The sequence below is a fragment of the Equus asinus genome, chromosome 2 (genome assembly GCF_041296235.1).
Source record: "Equus asinus isolate D_3611 breed Donkey chromosome 2, EquAss-T2T_v2, whole genome shotgun sequence".
Classification (NCBI taxonomy): domain Eukaryota; kingdom Metazoa; phylum Chordata; class Mammalia; order Perissodactyla; family Equidae; genus Equus; species Equus asinus.
This window is the reverse complement of record NC_091791.1, coordinates 99,239,363-99,263,886: the sequence shown is the minus strand read 5'-3', so window position 1 is coordinate 99,263,886 and position 24,524 is coordinate 99,239,363. Positions and strand designations below refer to the sequence as shown.

Here is a 24,524-nt window from a genome sequence, read left to right as displayed (position 1 = left end):
CAACCAAGGTGGAACCTTGAGAGGAAGACAGGCAAATGGAGACGGCTGTAGTATCACCAGTGCTCACGGGGCGGGCAGGCCAGACTGTTTCTGCTGAGATCGTTGCTGTGGTTTTGGGGGCCTTATCCTCTCGTTCTTGCTTCCCAACTGTTCTCAAGCCTGGTCCCTTCAGCTCCCACTTACGCTGTGAGTTCCCTGATATTCTTTCAATAAGTCCCTCTCACTTAAGTTAGCCAGAGTAGTTCTCTGAAGCTGTTAACCAAGAATGCTCACTGGTAGAACAGAGTCTCTGTCACCCCTGTGGTTTGGCCAATGGAGAAAGGAATCACTTGCAGGGGCAGCCCTACTCACTGAACCGGGCTGTGCTTCTAGGCTTGCCTGCTCTCCCAGGCTGGTCTTAGGGCACTGGCTTGGGTACCAGAACCACTAGGCCACGAATTGGTCTTAAATGTGACTTGCTCTCTATCTAAACCTGGGACGGTTGACATTGGCCAGGACCCGCTTCCCAGAGAATCAGGCACAGGGCAGAGATGGCTGGCTCCAGGATTCTCCTGTGACTAGATAGTGCCAGTTTCTTGTGGTTGAGGGTTGGCTTGGGATAGGAGCTGAAGTAAATGAACTCTTGGGCTGCTAGAAAGTTTCAACAGTGCCCCAGCAACCAAACAAATCTTTCCCCTTTTGTGTAAATTTCCATTCCCAGTGAGGATGGAAATGTGGGGAAACAAATATTTGTTAATACAAGAATTATCATCCTCAATCACTTTGCAGACCTCATGTTCTAGGAATGCTGACCGCTGGAGAGGTGGCGGTCAGCAGCGCTGCATCCAGCGGCTTAGCGCAGACTTCTCAGGCTGGCCTCGAGGTGGTGCTGTTTGCATGTGGGCAGTGTAGGCTACCAAGTTAAGATGCCACCAGGGATACTGCAGCATTCAAGAGCTGAACCTCACTTTGCATCTTTATAGTTGCATTAATTAAAGGAGTTAATTCGTGAAAAAAGGGTGAAATTCAAATAATCTTCGGAGTGGTGCAGAGAACTTTCTAAGAATGACACAAAACTGAGAACCTATAAAAAGACAAGATCGACAAATTTGATGGCATGGAAATCGTCATATTTCTATATCAAAAAACAGCAAAAAAAAAAAAAAAAGAACAGCAAACTGAGAAAAATAGTAACAACTACTGTGACAAACGAACCAATCATTTTCTTAACATACAAAGAGCTCTTACAAATAAATTCAATTTAAAAATGGGGAGAAGAGATAATCAGTTCATAGAAAGGAGATTAAAAACACCAATAAAGCCGAAACATTTCTCAAATACTGATGAAATGGAAATTAAATTTTCATGAAAACGAAATGAAATTTAGATGAAAATTAAAACTACAAGTACGGTCATTTGTGTGTGCCTCCAATAATTGTCCCTACAAACGTACCCAATTGTTCTATCACAGACCACTAAGGTTGTCTTTCTCCCCTTATATTTCCCTCTTGGGTTTCCAGGCTTCTCACCTGCTGTCATACCGTGTGGAGGCACCATTTCCTCAAGAGCATCGACCGTGGGAATCCCATCTGTGGGGCCAATCTTCCCTTCTCCCCTCCCAGTGCTGAGATTGACAACAAGCAGCACCCTGACAAGTACCAAAATGGAGACGTCGACCAGGTGTGCTGGGCGCGGTGTCTCTGCCTAGGGAAGCGAGATGGAGCAGGCTCCACAGACGAGGGGATAGACGAGAGAATGGGAGCTCCGCGGCGCAAGAGGAGAGACAGGGCTTTCCTCCAGCCGCAGGAAGACCACGTGCGACAACAAAGTGGCGTGCAAAGGCCAGGTGCGCTTGTGAGTCTGCAAGCTGCGGGAGGGGGCCGGCTCGGGAATCCGTGCGGATTTCTTTCCAGTTCGGGGACTGCTTTCCGCCGTCGAGGGGGCCTAACAATATTACTTGTCACACAGTTCACAGCTGAAAAAGAGCTTCAAGCCCCTCCATCCAACTTTCACTTTCTATCGACAAGTACACGGAGGCCTTAAAGAAGTGAAATGACCTGTCCCAGGTCACAGCTCTGGCCAACACTGGGGACCCTGACGACCAGTCCGCGGATTTTCCTGCCTCTGGACCTCTCGCGTTCCCAAGGCTAGCAAACCCCAACTCCACTCCCCAGCTCGTGGTCCTGGTCGTCTTGGCCGACTACAACTCCCACGATGCTTTGGTCCCAGCCACCCTCCCGCGGCCTGGCTGGGGGCTGTATTGGCCAATAGGAAGGCAGAGTTTCCAGGGGCCGTTTTCGGGGGCCAATGAGCGCGGTGGGGGGCGGGCCTCTCCCGTCCATTGTTCTCGGTGCCCCTCGGGCCGGAGCCGTGGTGCATCCGGAGGGGCCGGGCCGTGGCCGGGGGCGCTTCTTCACGCGGCACGGCCGCCGGAGCAGGACTGGCCACCTGAGAGGTGAGCTCAGAGGGACAGACCTGGAGCCGCGCGGGCTAGGGGAGTAGCCCGCGGCGAGGGAATAACGGGCCTGGAGCCGGTGCGGGCAGCCCTGCGGGGGGAGGGGCGTCGGGGGCGCTGTCCGCGTCCCGCGGGGCGGGCTGCTGGGGTCTGCGCGCGCGGTGCGCTCAGCGAACGGACCCGGCTCTTCTTCCGAGCGGTGAGCCCCTTGCGCATCCAAGCGGGGCCCCGGCTTTGCACGGGGAGGCACATGGGACGACATCCCGCGCAGCTGCTTGTTTTGCAGATGGGGAAACTGAGCTTCAGCGGGGGCGTGTCTTGCCCCGGGTCAGACAGCGAATTAGCTGACTAGGAACAGTTTTCCCGGGCTCCCGAATAAGAGTTCTCTTGTACCTGTTTTGCTTTTTTGTTCTTTTCTGATCTTCATTTTAAAGAGTTTGTACTTTTAGTGCTCTTAACATTTTGTAGGATTTCTGTCCAGGTTTTTATTTTCCCCCTTGTATATGTGTTCATTTTTTAAGAGAATTGGGGTCATACTGCGTCTGTGGTTTTTCTGCCTTGCTGGTTTTGTTTTTACCCATAATTTTCATGTTATGAGAATTATCTTAAATCATTAATGATTAATAATCTTTGTCAGCATAATTTTTAAAAATATTTAAAAAATACATACTGCAGAGTGCACAGGTCTTAAATTTCATATGTCTGCTCTTGTGGAACCATTGTCAGATCAAGATACAGAACATTGCCGGCACCCCTGAAGGCTCCTTTGAGCCCCTTCTCAGTCGGTAGCCACCAAAGGTAGCCATTATTACATCAGCATAGATTTTAATACATTTTACTGTATGGATGTGCCGTAATTTATTAACCATTCCCCTGCTGCTGGGTTTTTAAGGTGTCGTCTTTTTGGCAATTAGAAACAATGCTAGGGTTGTGTGTCCTTGCAAATAAATTTCTCTTTGCAAAGATGTTTATTTTTAAAGATAAATTCCTGTGGGACCATGGCTGGATCGAAGAGTATGCACATTTTATAACTTTTATATATGGTAATAATGCAGTTCAGATCCTGCCTTCCTTCCAATGAGGCTCAAAGTGCCTTGACATCTGATCCATTGTTAATCCTTACGATGTTCCGATGTCCCGGTAAGACACGAAGGATGTGTGTTATATCTGCTTGTTAGATGGTCAGTGAGGTTGAGTGACTGAGTTGTATGTTAGGTCAGGGTCAGTCGCTCTGCAGACTGAGGGCAGGATAACTCAGTCCTGGGTCTTTTGGAAAGAAAGTGCTGTATTTTTTTGTACTTGTGATTCTTCTTAACTTCTCTTGCCACAGAGAGATACGTTTTCAGGAATAAGCCATTTTTCCTTTAAGAGGGACAGGAAACTTGTGTTGACTTGCGGATGTAGGAGCCGCTTGGTGGCCTGTCCTGGGCTGCTATGAGTTAGGTCGTTTAGGACAGTCTCCTTATTGATTCTGGTTCTCTTTCTCATTTCTCAGCAGACTACTTGTTGAAATTTGAGAAGAAAAGTGTCTTCTCAGAGAGGCTGGCTGGAGAAGACGGAAGTTCAAGACTAGAAGCCTGAGTGATTGCCCCAAGAACGTGGATGATGGCTGCAGAGATGCCCAGAGTAACCACTCCCCTGAGCCCTTTGGTTCAGGTACCTCAAGAGGAAGATGAACCGGAGGAGGAGGTCGCCACCATGATCCTGGAGGATGACTCCTGGGTTCAGGAAGCTGTCCTGCAGGAGGATGGCCCTGAGTCCGAGCCCTTTCCCCAGAGCACTGGCAAGGGCAGCCCGCACGAGGAGGTAGCGGGAGGGCCTCAGGGTGCGCTTGGCCGCCTTCGAGAGCTCTGTCGGCGCTGGCTGAGGCCGGAGGTGCACACCAAGGAGCAGATGCTGACCGTGCTGCCGAGGGAAATTCAGGCCTGGCTGCAAGAGCATCGGCCCGAAAGCAGCGAGGAGGCAGTGGCCCTGGTGGAAGACTTGACCCAGACCCTTCGGGCCAGTGGTGAGATGCTGAACCTCCTTGGGAGAGGGTGGGAGCATCCCTCAGCAGTGGAGGAGGGTGTTTGCAGAGGAGGAGAAGGTGGTGTCCAGGACAGCACTCGGGACAGCCCCATCCCTCTGCTCTGTCTGCAGGCAATTGGCACATTGTCGCCCTTTTTAATGCCCTTGTTGTGTGCAGGGACAGTTCCAGAATTTCAGCATAAGAGGAGCTTAGAGGACTATTCTTGGAGCTAAATTTGCATAGTTAGCATAGTTTTTACTTTTGTTTATTTGGAGAGGTTGGGAAGCTGATTTAGGTTATGGGGGGAGGGGCTGAAGACCCTACAAACCACCCCTTGGAACCTTCACTTGGTCATGCAATAAACATCCCAAATATTTGACGTTCCAGCAGTTAGAAAAACCAAGTCCTGTTTTTAAAAAGTGATTTTTTTATGAAACCAAGATAAAGGGCAAGTAAACCAGCTAATAACTAGGGACTTTCTGTGGTATAAGGTCGTCCTAGGCTCTTAAAAGAGTCACTTTAAGTGGGAGCTCTTTGCAGTGGTTAATAGGTTTGTCTCCTGCGTTATTAACACGTTGCGGCATCCAGGCATGCCATTTCACCAGTCTGTCTCCATTGTGGGCTTCAGTCGTAATCTCGACTCCCTTGATGACCAAATCTTTGCTTCGGGTCTACCTGTGCCCTTAGGACTGTTGAAGACCCCGTGGGAAATGGCTGCCTTGTGCTGATGAGAACTGCAGAAGTTCAGAGAAAGGAACGGGGAGAGGTGGGGATTGGTCAGGGGAGGCCTCACGGAGGGTCTGAAACTGCAGCAGGAGGTTGCAGGCTGGAGCAGAATTTGAAGGGTGCAGGGGAGGAGGAGGGTGTGGTGGCCGAGGCTCCGAGGGGGCACAGCTCATTCCTTCAGGTGACAGTTGGAGGCTGGCTGATTGCAGTGGCGGTGCTTTTAGGAAGTGGTAGGGAGTAATATGGGGGAAGGACTGGTGGAGGTTTGGGCTGGTGTCCTTGGCCTCAGCAGGCTCTTGAACTAGGACCCGGGGGCACGGGAGGAAGCTGAGTTTGGCAACAGGATGTAGGTTCGATTAGAGGCAGGAGGGCAGCCAGGAAGCCGTCTAGACACGGGGGTGCAGTGATATGGGCCGGGCTGAGGTGGGGACGTTGGGGGGCCGGGGGAGATTGAATACATGTGAGAGAAAGAACTAACAGTCGAAAGAGCGAGTGTTTGTCAGTCCCTTTCTGTGGGCCAGGCGGTGTGCCTAGCCCCTGATATGCAAAACCAGGGGAAACTTGGGCCATAATCGAGATTATCATCACCAGAGAAGTTAAGCGATTTCCTTCAGATCGTGCAGCTGGTGCCAGGCGGAACCAGGATTTGAACTCATGGGTCCGAGGACATGGCCTGTGTTCCCAAACGTTTCATCACATCCATGAGGCAAAGGGATAGTGCCCAGTGGGTGTTGTTAAGAGTGATGCAGACGTGGACTAAGACGAAGGTGACTAACTCAGGGGCGTCTCATCTGGAGGATTCAGAAGACTGGGAAGAGAAGAGAAGGAAAGGGAAGGTGTTTGGGGGCAGAGGTGGTGACAGCCCTCAGGGACTTGGGAGATATGAATAGAGCTGTCTTTTGGAGCAAGAGACTGACATTGAGGGCCTACTGTGAGCCCAGCCCGCAGTGGGCACCTTACACGTCCGTCTCACTAACAGTCCTGTGAAGTGGGTGGGACTGTCATCTTACAGATGGGAAAATGGAAGTTCAGCAAAGTTGAGCCCTTACTTGAGGTCACACAGGTGGTCAGTGGTGGGGCCAGGATTCAAGCTCCAGTCTGTTGGCTTCTACATGTTTTTGGTGGATCTTAGGTTTTATTTGAAGCAAAGTACCTGATTTTCTTTGGCCCTGAAAAATAGCTTTTAATTTTGCTCTTCCTATTTAAAAAAACAAAAACCTCTCATCCTATCTAAAAACTTGGTTCGCTTGCCTCCTGATGGATGTGACGAGTTTGTAATGAACTTGAGCATCTTCGGTCAGATACTAGGCTGAGGCCCCCAGGGTTGTTGTTCAGTTGGGGAGGTCGCAGAGCAGAGGGTCCATCTCAGACGGTGTCTCTGAGGTGATCGCAGGTGTCCACTGCGACAGCCCTCCCCACCCGGCTTGCTGCAGGGGCTTCGTGCCTGGCGTCCTTCCCCGGAAGGACTTCCCAGCCATCTTAGTCCTCTGACTTCTGCCTTGAGATCCTCTGTGTTGGTCTTCGTCTGTTTAATAAATGCTCCTGGCCTTCCTCGTGGTTGCTCCGAGGAACCTCTGCACTCGTCTTCATCGCTTCTCAAACATTTACTCAACATCAGACCACTTGGCCTCTATTCTGCTTGTCCAGCTCGGGACCTTTGGACACGTTTACCCCGCACAGGACATTTCAAGGCCTGGTTAGACAGTGGTGGTTTAATACTTGACTAGCAGTCACCTTTAGGTGCCCGCGGGTAAAGTATCTTATCATTCCAGTGAAGATTGGACCTGTATTAATAGTTGAAGCTCATCTCTGTCTGTGAGTGTTTCCCAAGGACATCCTAATCCCCACACCCAGCCCGAACTCCGGCTCTTGTGTTTCTCATCTGAACTCTTGTGGCAGCCTCCAAGTGGAACCTGCCCGCAGCCTCCTTCCCCTTCGTGGCAGCTGCTCATGCCCACCTGAGTGATCGCCTGCTAAAAATCTTCATGAGTTCCCCAGCGTCTCCAAATCAAGCGTGCCCTCCTTGTTCTACTTGGACCCCGTGGCCCTGTGTGACCTGGCCCACCCGGCCCTGCAGCCGGTCCCCTGGTCCTGTTGCTGCAGCCCCTGCTCCATTTGGACCAGGTCTTGCTGTTTCTTGAACGTAGGCTGTGCCTTCTAGCATTCTTCTGTGCTCCTGAACTTTGACGTGGAGTGGCTTTGTCCCATCCCTCTGATGATATCCTGGTCGTCCTTTGAGCGTACAGGCTTGGGGACCCACTCCATAAAGCCGTCCTTACTTCTGGTCCCTCTTCCCTGTCCTCACTTCCACCCACCTGGGAGCATCTTGATCGCCTCTGCCAGAAGCCGTCTCCCTCAGAACATTCGGATTCCCCTTCTCTTCCGACTTTTTATCATATTCCATCTTGTTTTCTATTTGTATGAATCCTTGTCTTATTTCTTTTAGAACCTGTAAAATCCCAGAAGACAAGGAGCCTGTCTTTTTTCTTTTTCTTTCTATATTCTTCTTTTTTTTTTTTCAGCTCACATAGTACCCAGCGCAGTGGCCTACACATAATGGGAACTCAATAAGCATCGTTGGGATGAGTCAAAGGATGCTTCCCACCTTCCTGCAGGTGTGGGAGGCTCCCCTGCTCAGTCTGTGAAGGAGGCGGACAGAGCTGCTTGGTCCCAGGCTCATCTGCCTTTCACTGAGAAAGCCTCGCTAAGCTTTTCTTTTTAAAACAAAAAGAGGTCATGCCCACATTTGGGAGAGCATAGCCAGGATACTTGTGAATCGGGGAAGGGAGGATGGGTGAGACTCAGCTTGGATCGGGGAGGATGCTCCAGCCGGTAGGCAAGTCAGGCAGCTTAGTCCAGCAGCGAGCACTTACTCCTGGCCTGCGGGGTTTCTGTTCTTAGAAGCTCCCATGTTAATCCTTTGTTTATATTCAGCAAACCCAGTGAATACTATCACACTTATGCTGTTAACAAAAATATTATTACAAATAGAGAACATGTTTCTGAGTATGGCGGTACGTGCCATTCCCATTTGTCAGATATCAGAGGCTCCCAGATATCCTCCCTACCTGGCCTAGTAGGTGGCCTTTTCCACTTGGTGTCGTCCAGCCCAACTGCAGGAATGGCGGTGGGACCGACAGTATTTACTTAGGACGAGCTTTGGGTTTGGAAACCTAGGGGACGGCCGATCCACACTCCAGGGGAGGACATTTGCCTGAAAGGCTGTCGAGAGGGGGAGCTGGTCACATCCATATACTCCAGTGACTAAGTGACAGAGAAAACGGAGCTGTTGAGGGCCACCATAATGCCACAGTAGGCGTTACTGGTCCTGTGGAGACCACCTCTCCCGTGATGGGGTCTTTCGGTTGAGATGAGCTTGGCCCACAGAGCTCATGCTGGGCAGTTGTGTTTTCAGCCTGTGTTTCACAGGCACATTGACAGATTATTTATGAAAAGCGTCACTTATCTCTATGACATGTTACAAATTACCAACATAAAAACCAGAACACTTCCTTTTTTTTTGTTGTTGGTGATCTGAGGAATGACAACCCAGATTTTCCAGAACAATCCTGAATATACAATATTTGTTCTTGTAAATCATGAAAATGTCTCAAATTCTAGGAGTTGGCAGCCAAACCGTACCTCTCAGACTGTCCCACATCAGTGAGTGGCCTGGGGCCGGAAGTCATTTCTGAAGTTGTAGGGCTCCATTTTGGTTCAGCAAGTAGAGTCGCTGTAGGATTGAGACAGCCTGTCCCCAAACTGTTCTCTGATTGCTCCGCCCAGGTTCATCCCACTTTCTGTATGAGGTAAGCAGAAAATATCTTAAGAGCTGGAGGCCAGTGGACTCATCCACAGCGGCCTCCCCGCCATAACCCCAGACCAGTGTGGTTACAACAACAGAGTGAAAGGGGAAATGCTCCTCTCTTAACAGATACATTTCATCTCATAGAAGCCCCTGTCACCCAAAAAAGAAACTGCTGACACCAGAGGGGAGCAAAGGGGAAATTCGTGGGCTTAGAAGTGATAAATTCCTGGGCTGGCCTGGTGGCACAGCGGTTAAGTGTGCACGTTCTGCTTCGGTGGCCTGGGGTTCGCCGGTTGGAATCCCAGGTGTGGACATGGCACCGCTTGGCAAGCCATGCTCTGGTAGGCGTCCCACATATAAAGTGGAGGAAGATGGGCACGGATGTTAGCTCAGGGCCAGGCTTCCTCAGCAAAAAGAGGAGGATTGGCAGCAGTTAGCTCAGGGCTAAACTTCCTCAGGAAAAAAAAAAAAAAAGTGATAAATTCCTGACGTATAAATCCTCTGAGCATTGGTGCGGTGCATGGTCCCTGGACCAGCCCTATCAGCATCATCTGGAAATGTGTTAAAAATGAAATTCCTGGGCCCCGCCCCAGACCTGCTGAACCAGAAACTTGAGGTGGGGTTCGGTTCTCGGCTTTAACAAGCCATCCAGGGGATCCTGATTCAGTCTCCAGTTTGAGATCCACCACCCTAGACCTCTGGTTCTCAAACTTGGCCACACGTCGGAATCTCTTGGGGTGCTGGAGCCCACGCCCAGGGATTCTGGTGTACTGATTCAGTTGGCATGGGGTGTGGCCCAGACAACGGACTTTTGAAAGCTCCCCAGGTGGTTTTAAGATGAAGCAAAGTTTAAAAACCACTGCTGTAGAGCCTCGTTACTCAGAGTGTGGTCCGTGGACCAACATCGGTATCACCTGGGAAGAGCGGCAGCTTAACCTCCCCCCAGCCCCACTGACGCCGAAGCTGCGCTTAACGAGATCTCCGGCTGATTCGTGTGCACTCCTCAGTTTGGGAAGCGCTGCTCTAGGCTGGAGGGCAGTGGAGGTTGTCAGCTTCAAACCTCCTCCTGTCCGGCAGTTGAACCAAAGAGTCCCAGCTGGCCTCTCCAGCTGTCCTCAGCATCTCCTGGCCTTCGGTGGCACAGGCAACAGGTTACCCATTCTGAGCTCGCTGCCCCAGCAAAATGCCCCCCGATGACAACAAACAAACATGCTTCTTTCATTTTTCTTCAGAAGGGGAGTAGAGAGAGTTGGGGGATTGTAAGGGTCTTTGTCTTTTTAAAGCTGCAATTCTCAGCTTCAAAACAAAATCACTTTTAGTTCACTTAGATATTGGAAATGTACGCCACACAGAAGCCTTGGAGAGATGTCACATTATAACTGTCAAGTGCTTGGCAACCGTTCATTTAGCTGAGAACAGAGCTCATTGCTGTTTTTCTCAGCGGCTCATCTTTCAAGCAGCCAGAGTTCAGGTGGAGCAGCGTCCCCGGTCACTCAGGCGGGAGCAGGTTCCCGCCAGGCTTCTCAGGACCGCGCTCCGGTGGGAGCCCCGACTTGGGCTGAAGCTGTACCAGAATCACTTCTGTATTTTCTTTTATTTTTATTTTATTGTTTTGAGGAAGATTAGCCCTGAGCTAACACCTGCCAATCCTCCTCTTTTTGCTGAGGAAGACTGGCCCTGAGCTAACATCCATGCCCATCTTCCTCTACTTTATATGTGGGACGCCTGCCACAGCATGGCATGCCAAGCGGTGCCATGTCCACACCCGGGATCCAAACCGGCGGACCCCGGGCCACTGAGAAGTGGAACATGCGCACTTAACTGCTGCACCACCGGGCTGGCCCCACTTCTGTATTTTAGACCGGTGGCTCTGACCGTGGTGTTGAGATGCAGCAGTGTGTCACAATCAGGTGGGGGGGACTTACAAGAATTTTGAGCCTAACCCACACTAAAGCGCCAAAGTTTGTGAGCAATTTCATTGTTTTAAATAAATTACAGTAAGTTCAGTTTGAGCCCCATATTGACATCAGCTTTGCTCACACATTCTGATATTCTTTCTAGCATGGGAGAGAAGGAGGAGGCTCCTGGCCAGGCAGGGGGACACGCACGCTTCCCTGAACAGCCGGGAATCTGCGGTGCACCCGAGTCCAGAGTGGGTGTCGAGGGTGGGGAAATACAAGAACCGTTGGTTTAGGCCTACGCACGACTGCAGGTTTGGATCACTAACCGATGAGGGAAGAGGTCCTGTGGCAATTAAAGAGTCGTTCAGTGAATGGCGTTCGGACAGTGCTCTCAGCATTTTGAAGAGACTAAAATTGGATCCCTGCTTCATAACTCACACAGAAATAGATCGTTCTTCACAAGTTGCACAAAAATAAATTCCAAATGGATTGTAGGTCATTCTGTAAAAGATCTGGAATGATACGTAGGAGAATACTTTTGTAATCTTGGGGTGGGGTGGGACTTCTTGAGTGAGACAGAAATCTTCAAAGCTAGTTTGGACTCATGAAAACACGAAAAAAGTCCTTTATATAAAAAAGAAACTGTGAACGAAGTTAAAAGACAGTGCACAGACTGGGAGGAAATATTTGCAACAAAGTCTGCAGTGTGGCAGATAAGAGTCAAATCCCTGATCTATAAGGGCTTCTGCAATTAGTAAGAAAGGTCAACCTAGTGGAATAAAAGATAAAAGGTATGAACAGACAACTCAGAAATGAAGAAATACAAATTATAGCTGTAGGAAAGATGTTCATTATTATCAGAGAAATACCCATGAAAGCAAGATACTGTTCTTTTGCCTGTTAGACCATCAGAAATTTAATAGTGTTTCTAAGAATTCTCTGCCTTTCTGAGCATTTGTTTCTTTAACTTTCTAAAATTAATTTCAGAGTTTTTCTAGTAGGTGATGTGTCATGTATTTTAAATTTGATAGAATACATAAAATCCTATATAAGAGCCATAAATTCTTTTTTTGTTGTTAGGGTAAAATATATATAACGTAAAATTTGCCATTTTAACCATTTCTAGGTGTACAGTTCAGTGGCATTAACTACATTCTCTTTGTTGTGCAGCCATTACCACCATCCAACTCCGGAACTTTCTCGTCTTCCTGAACTGAAACTCTGTCCCCTTTAAACACTAACTCCCCACTCCTCCTCCCCTTAACCTCTGGCACCAGCTGTTCTGCTTTCTTTCTCTGTGAATTCGCTCTAAGTACCTTACGTAGGTGGAATCATAGAGTATTTGTCCTTTAGTGTCTGGCTTATCTCACTGAGCATAGTGTCCGCAAGGTTCATCCATGTTGAAGCATGTGTCAGAATTCCGTTCCTTTTTAAGGCTGAATAATATTCCACTGTATGTAGAGACCACATTTTGTTTATCCATTTATCTTTTGACGGACATCTGGGTTGTTTTCAGCTTTTGGTTATTATGACTAATGCATGAACACGGAAGTAAGAATATGTGTTCGGGTCCCTGCTTTCAGTTCTTTTGGATGCGTATCCAGAGGCGGAATTGTTGGATCATATGATATTTCTATATTTAATTTTTTGAGGAACCACCGTGCTGTTTTCCACGGTGGCTGCACCATTTTACATTTCCACCAGCAATACATAAGGGGAGAACCATATATCCTTTGAAGTCTGTCTCAGTGACAGATTTTTGACAATCTGTTTATACTTCCCCAAACCTGAAGTTAGTCACAGACAAGTATATCTGGCTGTCTCTCTGAGTAGGTGGGTAACTAAATGTTATATCCAAGAAGAACGAGCTTGTTAACTTGTTTACAGTGATGCATATGAATAAATACAATGGATCAATATTGTATAGAGAACTGTTAAGGTCAGTTAGAACAGCATTCCCATCTTGGCCACTGTCACCTTCTCAGAGGGGCGCTCCCTGTCTACAGAATCTGAAGGCGCTCTCCAGTTATTTGCTTTCCCATCACCCTGTTTTATTTCCTTCACAATATTTACACTGTCTGAAAATAGACAGTGTCATCTGAATAAACAGTGTGCATTATGTGAGATTCATTAACGTTTAAACTGCACAGCATCGTCCAAAACCCTTGTTTTAAAGTCTTTGCATACGTAAGGGGACGTCTTCCCTACTTCAGTAGTTTTAGGGAGATGAAAACATTTAGAAAATGAGACCTTTCTTTCCTATTTCCTTAATGCCTGTCTCATCTCTGAGTTTTCTCTCCTGGAGATCGGACCTTCCAGCCACTCGCTCATGAGCCTGCTTCCTCAGAAGCCCGCCTGCCTCCATCCAGTCACATCCACAAAATACGCTCCTCTTGAAGTCTTGAAATAGGAAACACTGTTTCTAATGGTGAGGTTCCTTTTTTAAGAAAATTCCCAGCTCCTACCATCTCCTCCCGTCTCCACTCATAACGTTGGGGAAGCTAGTCCCCTTGTATCTGAAGCGAACCAGTTTCTGAGTTTTCACTTTCTGCTTGGCCGCCAATAGATAAAGGTGGGAGTTGCCTGCAGTCGACTGTACTCTGCTTTGTCCTCTCGATGTCACTGGGGCCGGACTGTCTCTCGAGGAGGAGCTTGGAAGGGGTGAGGATCCCTTCCCAGCTCAGTGATTTTTTCCCATTTGGAGGCCCTTGTGAAGGCAGATGACCTGGAGGGCCACTCTTTTCCGTCCTTTGGAATAGCTCGTGTGCCTGCCTGTTATCAGAGATCAACTTTGAAAGAAACCTCCTGTGGCCTTCCCTGGAATATAAGAGTCTGGCGTCTTTGTCTGCGTAGAGGAGGATGGGACTGGTCCTTAGGCAGCAGACAGAAAGAGGGTTATTGGATCTGGATTCCGCTCAGAAGGGCCTCTGTAATGAGCTGATAGATTATCACATTTAAAGGCTCCCAGCTTAGAAAGGAATTCTCTTGTATTTTTGTCTGATAGGTCCATACTGATTTTTTTTTCACATTTAAATCTTTGATCTATTTGGAATTTGTCTTAATATGGGTCCAACTCCGGTTTTTCCATTTGGCCTAACTAGTTGTCCTAGCATCACTTACTGATTATTCTGTCTTTTCTCCATGGATTTGAGAAGCTACCCTTATCGTATGTTAAATTCCCATAGTTGTTATATAATTTTTTTTTTCATTCCACTGGTCTATCCATGTGCCACCTGTATTAAATTCTGAATTCATATGTCCATTGAGTCTTTTTCTGGAGCTTTTGTTTTGTTTCATTGGCTTATCTATTAATGTTTTAATTATTGAAATTTTATATTATGTTTTAACAGCTGATAGAGTTCTTTTCCTCCCCACCCCTCTGATTTCAGTCAATTGTCTCCCCCCATTAGTATTAATTCCGATATAATTGACATAGAATATTGTATTAGTTTGGGGCCAGCCCCATGGCTGAGTGATTAAATTCGTGCTCTCCACTTTGGTGGCCCAGGGTTTTGCCGGTTCAGATCCTGGGCGCGGACAAGGCACCACTCATCAGGCCACACTGAGGCGGTGTCCCACATGCCACAACTGGAAGGACCCACAACTAAAAATACACAACTATGTATCGAGGGGCTTTGGGGAGTAGAAGGAAAAATTTAAAAAATCTTAATATTGTATTGGTTTAAGGTATACACCGTAATGATTTGGTATATGTATATATTGTGAAATGATTACTACAGTAAGTTTAGTTAACATCCATCACCTCACATAGTTACAAATTTTTTTCTTGTGATGAGAATTTTTAAGATCAACTTTCTTAGCAACTTTCAAATATACAACAATACAGTATTATTAACTATACTCACCATGCTTTACATTATATCCCCAGAATTTATTTTATAACCGGAAGTTTGTACCTTTTGACCACCTGCATCCATTTCACCCACCCCTCAGCCCCTGCCTCTGGGAACCACCCTCTGTTTCTATGGGTTTGTTTTTTTACGTTCCACATGTAAGTAAGATGATATGGTATTTGTCTTTCTCTGTCTGACTTATTTCACTTAGCATAATGCCCTGAGGGTCCATCCATGTTGATGCACATGGCTGGGACTTCCTTCTCTTTTTATGGCTAAAAAATATTGCATTGTATATATATCTCACATTTTCTTTATCCGGAATCCAAACCGGTGAAACCCTGGGCCGCTGAAGCAGAGCGCGTGAAGTTAACCACTCGGCCACGGGGCCAGTCCCTAGCTTGTTTTCATATCTTGGCTATTCTAAATAATGCTGCAGTGAACATGGGGTGCAGATATCTCTTCAAGGAGGTGATTTTGTCTCCTTAGGATATAGACGCAGAAGTGGAATTACTGGATCGTACGATAGTTCAATTTTTAACTTTTTGAAAAATCTCCATACTGTTTTCCATATTGCTGTACCAGGTTACGTTCCCACCAGCAGTATATGAGCGTTCCCTTTTCTCTACATCCTTGCCAACACTTATCTCTTGTAATAATCTTAATGTTTATTTTTGTACTATTAAAGACACGTATATTTCAGTTACTACATGATTTGCCAATTTTAATGATATCTTTTGAACTCCAAGGTATTACAGATGAGGCAGTCAACAAACATATCCCGTAGCCCACCGTCTTCCTCCAGCCCCAAGCTTGATGAGAGCGTCATTTCTACATCGCTGTGTAACATTTACCTTCTCTTTCATCATCCTAACCGCTGTGGTAGTTCTAGTCTTGTTCTGAAGTTAGATGTCTCAAGACTTCCTCCTCAATCCTTTTGCTCTAGGATTCCCTTTCTCTCTTGGTTGACTGAATTCATCTCTTGTCGTTTCCTCAAGAAGAGACCACGGGAACAGTATTCTGTGAATTTGTGTATATTCAAAGCTGTTTGCCTGTAAACTTTATACTTGAAGGACAGTTTTGTTGGGCATAAAATCCTTAGCATACATCTTCTTTTCTTGCCTGTCTTGGAGCTGTTGCTGCCCTGGCTGCAGACCTTGAATGTTACTGTGGAGAAATCTGAGACCAGTTGGTTTCCCTCCCCGAGATAAGTGGATCTTTTTGCCTGTGGTCACCTGTCTCATTATTCATCACCCTGGGTTAGTTTTCCTTGGCACACAGTGTACCTTTCAAGGGTTCTTATGTCTTTGTAGATTATACTTGGAGTATTTATTCCTTTCCTCTGATTTAGTTTCCTTTTTTAAGAACTCCAATTATATGTTTATTGATTCTCCTTTTGTCTGCCTTCTGTTTCTATCGTTCGCTTTAATCCTTTTGACCCCTTTCTTCGTTTCCGTTTCATTTCTCTGCTTTTCTCGTTCTAGTCCTCCTCTGTGCTTTCCAACGTGCCTATTTTTCTTTGTGCTGCTTCCCATTTTGTCTTCATTTCTCTGGATTTTCCCCTCCTTTCCTGACTTCTGCTGGCTCCCATTCCTCTCTTCCTGTTCTCTCACCGTCTCTTCCTCAAGTTCTAGTTTGTGGTCTTCCTTCATAGAGGCGGGTGCTTCATTTATCTTTTCTTATGAGTGAAAAACGGTCACTTTTCTCAGTAATAATAACTCCCATGATTAACGCGTGAGAGTCAAAGGCTCTCTCCTTCTCTGCTATACAGACAGGAAGCCTCCCGCGTATGTGGCTCACCTGTGTGATTCTGCTTGCACCCTCACCTCCTTTGCATCTCTGAACCAAAGTGGCCAGCCCTGCTCACCCCAGTCCCCAGATGCCCTTGCTCTTGAGGGTGAGTCCCTGACCTGCACGTGGTGATTTTCTGCCTGAGCTTGTTGAGATCTGCCCCTGTGTAACGACCCCCCTCTATCCATGCTTGCTCTCTTTGCACCCTCCCTCATTGACTTCTGTCTAGTCTCTGCTGGTTTTGAAGCCCTTACTTGTGTTTTGGTGTCTGCAAATTAACCTTCCTCCTGATCTCACTGAAAATGCAGTTTGAGTTTTTGTTTGTTTTCCCTATTGCTTCTGAGCTCACACCAGAACGTACCAGTTCTTCTGACTTTCAGGCAGGGACGAACCTTATTAGCTAACGTCCCTATTCAGAAGAGAATAGTTACTAAAATCATCAAAGAAATGTCGTTGGTGATGTTAGCTTGAAGAAAATAAGTCAGAGCCCCAGCCTGGAGGTCCTTATGGAAGAGATATGATAGCTAAACTCGGTGCTAGAAACTTGCAAAACACCGTCTTGCAGGATGTGGAAGCAGCACAGAATTGCTGGTCCTAGTCAAGTGGGAGCTTGCATGTGCCCCTCGTGCCTACAGCGTCCCCTGCAGATCTGGGAGAGGGGGCCAGTGGGCAGTTACATGAGCCCCCAGGTTACCAGCAGCACGTGTGTTAGTGTGAGCATGAAATGCCTATTTGTAAGTTTAAATACGGTCGTGTATTGACAACAGCCATGAGTGGAAACCCAGTTCTAACTGGGAGAGGCAAGCCAGATTTTATCATGTGCATAAATGGAAATTTACATTAACTTACAGTAATAATCAGTGAATCAAGCATCTAACCTTAAACGGTTTCTTAGCATTAATAATGGAAATGTCACTAGGACTCTATGTAATTATTTTGCTAATTGTCTTCCTTGCTGTGGGTGGAACTGCTTTCTCAGGGGGTCTGATGTTAGGTCTTAGGAATAATCAGGCTATCATCTTTGTCAATAAAAGCATCAATTTCTATATACAGAATTCCAAAAAAGTTTTTGAAGACACCTCATAGAACTAGAGCATAAAGAAATTATAGTGAAAAAGAAAATAATAGGAGGAAAAAATGACACAAAAGAACACAAATTGCATGCTGTGAAAACATCCAGTATTTTGGCTCTGAGCTTTTGGCTCTGAGCTTCCAGCCAGGCAAGGCAAAGAGGGAGCCATGATCAGGAGCATGAGGCCGACAAAGATTGCTCAGAACAGTGGCTCTTTTCCATATTTCACTCAGAGGGAAAATTTCCTCTTTTTCTGGCTCATCAAGAGGACAGTGTGTAGTATAAACAATGTCGTCCACAACTTCCTGGCAGCGTTAGCGTTCCTGACAGCCATTAATTTCTAATGACACTTCTTAGACTTCTCCGTGTCAGCCAGAGCCATTAAACCGAGAGTTCCGTGAACGTAGTTCTGCCGGAGTCAGAACAATGTGTTCCAGGCTCTCAGTTCTCTGCTGTTCTGGCTCAGTCCTGGGGTAGATTTGGGAGTCTCTCGTCTCAGGAACGGGATGCATCTTCTTCCAGCCATCGTCCCTAATGATTTCTTTCGCCCAGACGTTTGATAAGTGTTGGGCAGTAGAGAGTTCGAGGTTTTGGAAGGTAGCTATTTTGTGTTACCATTGGGGGAGCTATCTTTAGGCTCCCCCTGCAGATAAATTCGAGGGCTTTTTTAACTGCCCACTTACTCGTTTCCAGTCATCTGTTTAGACACCTAGAGTCCTTGTTGCAGAGGTGTTGTCATCTTATCTGTGTCTTACTTAAATGCCAACTAATAATATTATAAACACCAGGTATATTTCATTGCATGAGATCATTATATAAACTCCTCTGAAAGGAGACCCAGCTTAGGGAAATTTCTGTGATACCAATAAAAAAACTCATTCATTCATTCATTCATTCATCAGATTTAATTCATTGCCTCCTGGATCTCAGGCGCCTTGGTGAGTGTCAGGGGTTGTTATGTACCCTGTTGCTTTCCTGTGGTTAGGATTTTCAGATTCCCACCTGACCTCATTTCCCAGTGGAGAAGCAGGTAGAGACGTAGAACCCACATCTTTAAGACCTAGAAATTCCGAGTGATTACCACAAAACTATGAGGCCTGGCGACTAGATAACCGGTTAGAAGGAAACAACTCTGATTTTTAAAAGTTTTGAAGATTCCCTAGCCTCTTTATTTGCACCAGAAGCTTGATTTTTTTAAAAGTTTTCCCTGTGGTTTCCTTTCCTCATCATTACAGGGAATTGAGTATAAATTGTACATTTTTCTTCGTTATTTCAGATTTTGAGATCCAGAGTGAAAATGGGGAGAACTCTAACCAAGACCCATTTGAGGATGTGGACTCCCATGAGATCTTCTCAGAAGCACCTGGAGGGGAGGGTGGCCAGCAGTCTGACTGGGAGAGTGACTTTGAGAGAGACTGTGGCTCCAGGCGGCCCCAGGGAAATGCCCCCGGCAAGGACCACGGGGAGACGCCACCGTCGGGCAGGGAAGTGGGACAGCTCATAGGCCTTCAGGGCACCTACCTGAATGAGAAGCCCTATGAATGTCCCCAGTGTGGGAAAACCTTCAGCCGGAAGTCCCACCTAATTACACACGAGCGGACCCACACGGGGGAAAAATACTACAAATGCGACGAGTGCGGAAAAAGCTTTAGCGATGGTTCGAACTTCAGCCGACACCAAACTACTCACACCGGGGAGAAACCTTACAAGTGCAGGGATTGTGGGAAGAGCTTTAGCCGGAGCGCCAACCTCATAACCCACCAGAGGATCCACACGGGAGAGAAACCCTTTCAGTGCGCCGAGTGTGGCAAGAGTTTCAGCCGGAGCCCCAACCTCATCGCTCATCAGCGAACCCACACGGGAGAGAAACCGTACTCGTGCCCCGAGTGTGGCAAGAGTTTCGGCAACCGGTCCAGCCTTAATACGCATCAGGGAATCCACACGGGGGAAAAGCCCTACGCGTGTAAGGAGTGTGGCGAGAGCTTCAGTTACAACTCCAACCTAATCAGGCACCAGAGGATCCACACGGGGGAGAAACCATACAAATGTCCCGACTGTGGGCAGAGGTTCAGCCAGAGCTCGGCGCTCATCACACACCGGAGGACGCACACGGGTGAGAAGCCCTACCAGTGCAGCGAGTGCGGCAAGAGCTTCAGCCGCAGCTCCAACCTGGCCACGCACCGGCGGACCCACATGGTGGAGAAGCCCTATAAGTGCGGGGAGTGCGGGAAGAGCTTCAGCCAGAGCTCCAGCCTGATCGCGCACCAGGGCATGCACACGGGCGAGAAGCCCTACGAGTGCCTGACGTGCGGGGAGAGCTTCAGCTGGAGCTCCAACCTCATCAAGCACCAGAGGATCCACACGGGGGAGAAGCCCTATAAATGCGGCGACTGCGGGAAATGCTTTAGCCAGCGCTCCCAGCTGGTGGTGCACCAGAGGACCCACACGGGCGAGAAGCCCTATAAATGCCTCATGTGTGGCAAGAGCTTCAGCCGGGGCTCCATTCTGGTCATGCACCAGAGAGCCCACTTGGGAGACAAGCCCTACAGGTGTCCCGAATGCGGGAAAGGCTTTAGCTGGAATTCCGTTCTCATTATCCATCAGCGAATCCACACAGGGGAGAAGCCCTACAAGTGCCCTGAGTGTGGCAAAGGCTTCAGCAACAGCTCCAATTTTATTACACACCAGAGAACTCACATGAAAGAGAAACTGTATTGACGTGGCAGTGAGGGGCCTGGCCTGGGAGAGGGCATTGTCACCCTGCCCCAAATAGGGTTGCCTTTGAGAAGAGCCGTTCTTCCTAAATGCTCTTTGGGGATTTTTTGCCAGAATCTTCCACCCGCTCATCCTCATTTCTAGGATGCCGTCATCTTAGTGGTCGGAGTCAGACCCCAAGAGCAGAGTGTAGGAACAGAAGGTTGGAAAGTTGGGTCTTTTCCTGTAAATTTCACAACTTGATTGGCTCCTCCTCTCCTGATCCTCTGTGCCTCGATTTCCTCTTTGGTAGGGCAAGGGGTAGTGTTTCTCCATGTGGGAGAAAAGACAGCCTGGCCACAGCCCCGCTGAGTCCTCAGAGAAATACCGGGGATCCATCAGTCGGTCTGGTGGTTTTGCTGCCACTCGTTGGGCTGGTGCCTTCACCCCGAGCTGCTAGCATTCCAGCTCCCTGCCCATGGCACAGCCAGCTCTTCCTGGCTTTGTGTCCTGGGCTTTGATTTCAGGTCAAGGTGGAGGGGCTTCTCCAGTTCTGAGTCATCCTCATGAAGGTAAAGCCCTTTTCTGTTTCTAGAAAGTCTCAGGAACACCGAAACACTATGGGCTGGAACCACTGTCCCAGTAACCTCTCCAGTTGATGAGAGTTGACACAGGGCTGCCAGGAAAGGTAAAATCGAGATTTACGTGTTTGCCTTTGTCTCTGCTTACTGTCCTATGGTAAGTCGGCTGCCAGGGGGATGCACTACTTCTTGTGGGGTTTCGTCTTTTGAGTGTGAAGTGAAGACAGAGACCTCCCAGCAGCCCACCCCCGGTGGACAGTAGCTTCTTCTCATCAACAGCGAAACAGCCCTGCGCTCTGCAGGGTGGGCTTGTGTCTCTACCCCACAGATCACAGCCCCGTTGTCATCACTCTATGCACTTGTCATTTCCCTGTTCTTAGATTTTTTATTTTATATATGCAGAGCTAGAATTCTGTCCGGTAGCCTTTGTATACTAAGAGCATTATTTTTAAGGAAGTGTTGATTTTAGGGTGCATTTGTCCCCTGGAGAGATTTGGGCTTGAATCAGGAATTGTCCTACAGGTGTCGCCCTGGATCTTGGGATGCTGCCGGGTTTTGTTCTTGTGTCTTTGGGCCTTGAAACATTAAGACAGGGGGATGACAGCAGGTGAAGGGGCTTGTTACGAGGGAAGAGGAGAGTAGATGTGTTCCCGGGAAACGTGAAACTGCCACCTCCTACACATGGAGCCTGTGCCTAGAACGGGCCTTGGTTCTTACAGGATGGATGCTCAGTATCGCCTAATAAAGTAGAGTCCCATTCTTTTCCTGAGTCTGTCTTTTAACGTGTGTTAGAAACCTGAACTTGGCTGTTAGCAAACCCACACCTCACTTCCCCGCCCCACCCGCCCACTTCTTGGACCCTCAAGGAGTAAAAATCAATTGCTTCAAAGAGCACACCTTCTTGGTGAACTTAGACCTGTGCTTGACCAGTGCGCACACCTTTCCATTGCCCTTTGCCAACTCTACAGCCAGTCTGTCAGCCGAGACGTAGAGGGGCAGCTTTGGCTAAGGAGCCAGATGGCCTCCCCCTGGGAAGCACCTCTATCCAGAATCAGCTAAATTAGACACGAGGAGGAGGTTTCCAACCCAGGTGATGACAGTTGTTAAGCCAAACCATGTAGGCTGTGAAATCCTCATCATTAATCCCATTCTTCACTTATTTGGCAAATATTTTTTGAGGACTCCTGTCCCATCACTGCTAGGTTCCTGGGAAAGGTTGTGACAAGAAGTCCACTATCTGTCTTCATGAAGTTTTGCTAGGAGAAAGATTCCATCTCTCTGGGAAGGTACAAGAGCTCTCCTGCCCTTGGGGAGAGGGGGTAGGATGGTCTCCCAGGTGACATCAAGTTCTGGAATTTGGGTTGTAGAAGATATTACCTCTCTCTCCCCTTTAAGGCTCAACTTGAGAAAAGAGTTGATAGTAAGCTTTTTGAAACGTCTATCTTTTTTATCCTCCCTACCTGGTAGAAACACAAAATATCCTGGAAAAAAGGAAACAAGATTGGCTGGAATTGCAGAATTAGGCTAGAACCAGGTTGGCAGAATGACAAGTGTGGTTCTAGACAGGTTGCAAGTCCCTCACTCCTGTCCTGCTTTCCCCTTGGCGTGGGTCTGCAGAGACCAGGAGGGGTCAGAGCCAGTGGCCTTCATGTGGCTCTGTGTTGGATGGAACGACATGGCCTCCTTCCCCTAAAAAACATCAAGAGGCCCCAAGCCCCCTGGCAGATCTATTTCTGCCACATCTTTTCTGGCAACTCAGTTATATCTGTGTCTCTGTAATGAAGACAGTTTCCCCTTAAATGTGCATGTACTTAGGGACTGAGTTTTTGCTACCAGTTTGTTTCCAAGTTCATGGGAACAGCCTTGGGAAAATTAAAAACCTACAATAAATGGTAAAAAGCCAAAAGCAATGGCTTCCCCCTCAGCTTGGCCCCCAGGTCCACCTGAGCAAGTCTTGGTCACTTCCCTTTCCCAATTCCCCACAATGGCCGCCTTGTACCCTCTGGCCCAGCTCCTCAGACCCATGCCAACTCCCAGCCTCGGCTCACCTCCGAGAACCCTGAACCTGTCAGGTGTAGCCTCCCCCAGGCCAACAAACTTTTCTAGGACCGCCCCTCACTTAGCCGCCTCTGCTCAGCCTGCGATGCACTTTCCATCTGACGGTAGAGTTTAGCTTCTGCTTCCCTCCAGGGTCAGGACCTCGCTCCACCAGCTGTTTCCTCTCTTGATCTCCAGTCTGTGCCCCTCTCCTGTCTTCTTCCTGCAGCCTCTTCACAAGCTGCACTTCCTACAGCCTCAAACTTGGCATGTCCGGAACTCGACTCCCCCGCCTGCCTCCCTTGACCAGCGTGCTGCTTACACAGCTGTATTTCCTCGCTGTTGTGAGTAGCACTGCCGTCCACAGGGCCTCACCCAACCCAAAAACCTGGAGTCATCCAAGACGCCTTCCTCCCTCACATCCCTCAGCGCCATCCAGGAAGAGTTTGGCATAGTTCGAACCCTTGCCTGACAACTGTGATGGCCCCTTCCTGGTGCCCCAAGCTCCCCCAGCCCTGCCTCCTGCTGCCCCATCCCCCTTGTTATAGCCAGAGTGAGCATTCCTCCACGACACACAGCTGAGCCTGTCCCTACCCACTTAGACCCCCTGGGGCTCCCCATCACCTACAGAAAGGCCATGCTCCTTGGAGGGCAGACGAGGCCTTCCTAATGGGGCCTCTGTGGAACCTTGTCACCAGACCTCTGCTCCTGGCCATCCTTGCCCTCTGGCAGCTCCCCCTGAATGTGCCCTGCTGGGCCTTGCCTCGTCTCTCTGCTCAAGCTGCTCTTTTTTCTGGAATGCTAGGCCTCCCTGTCTGCCTAGGGCACACCTGCACATCTTTGAAGACTCAGCCTGGGTACCACCTCCTCCATTGGCCTCCCCTGCACTTCTCTGGCAGACTTGACCCTGCCTACCGCACCCCTGCACCCTCCCACCTCAGTGCGTGTCACTCTCGCTGCATTGACCTGTTACACGTCTGTCTCCCCTGTGGATTCTTCCCCATTCCTCTTCTGTTCTTTATGTTCACACCCATAGTGAGGCTCCGAACTCTGTCTCCAGCACCCAATTCAGGGCCTGGCATGTGATGGGAACTCAGTCAATATTTGCCCATTGGGTTGCTTCATGGAGATACATATAAATGCAAGAGGCAGATGGAGCCCAGAATTCTGACCTGGAAAATGGATTAGGTTTCCTACACTGTTCTTTGGTGAGATGATAAATGTAAGTTTTAACTTCAGTGTTCTCTCACCTAAGTTACCATTTATTGGTATTGGTGACAATACCATTGGAGACAAAGTGAAAGATGTTTATAAAAACCACCCAACCAGTATCCTAATGAAACAACTTATATTTCTTTTCTTTTTTTTTTTTGAGGAAGACTAGCCCTGAGCTAACATCTGCCAATCCTCCTCTTTTTGCTGAGGAAGACTGGCCCTGAGCTAACATCTGTGCCCATCTTCCTCTGTTTTATATGTGGGACGCCTACCACAGCATGGCTTGCCAAATGGTGCCATGTCCACACCCGGGATCAGAACTGGTGAACCCCGGGCCGCCAAAGTGGAACATGCGCACTTAACTGCTGCACCACCGGGCCGGCCCCACAACTTACATTTTTGA

At 48.2% G+C, this 24,524-nt stretch overlaps 1 protein-coding gene across 4 annotated transcripts in view; it reads left to right on the top strand.

The window, feature by feature from the left end:
• The first annotated feature begins 1,742 nt into the window (after positions 1-1,742).
• Positions 1,743-24,524, top strand: part of ZSCAN2 (zinc finger and SCAN domain containing 2) — a 37,632-nt gene continuing 14,850 nt past the window's right edge. Inside the window, exons 1-3 of one of the 4 annotated variants that reach the window (XM_070494795.1) lie at positions 1,743-1,825; positions 3,933-4,442; positions 18,871-21,631. In XM_070494795.1, the coding sequence (XP_070350896.1) occupies positions 4,037-4,442; positions 18,871-20,312 (1,848 nt within the window). In that variant the 5' untranslated portion in view covers positions 1,743-1,825; positions 3,933-4,036 and the 3' untranslated portion in view covers positions 20,313-21,631. Of the gene's footprint in view, positions 1,826-2,298; positions 2,435-3,929; positions 4,443-18,870; positions 21,632-24,524 lie in introns of those variants that run through there. The other 3 variants (XM_044760942.2, XM_070494802.1, XM_014842615.3) reach the window with 3 other exon arrangements.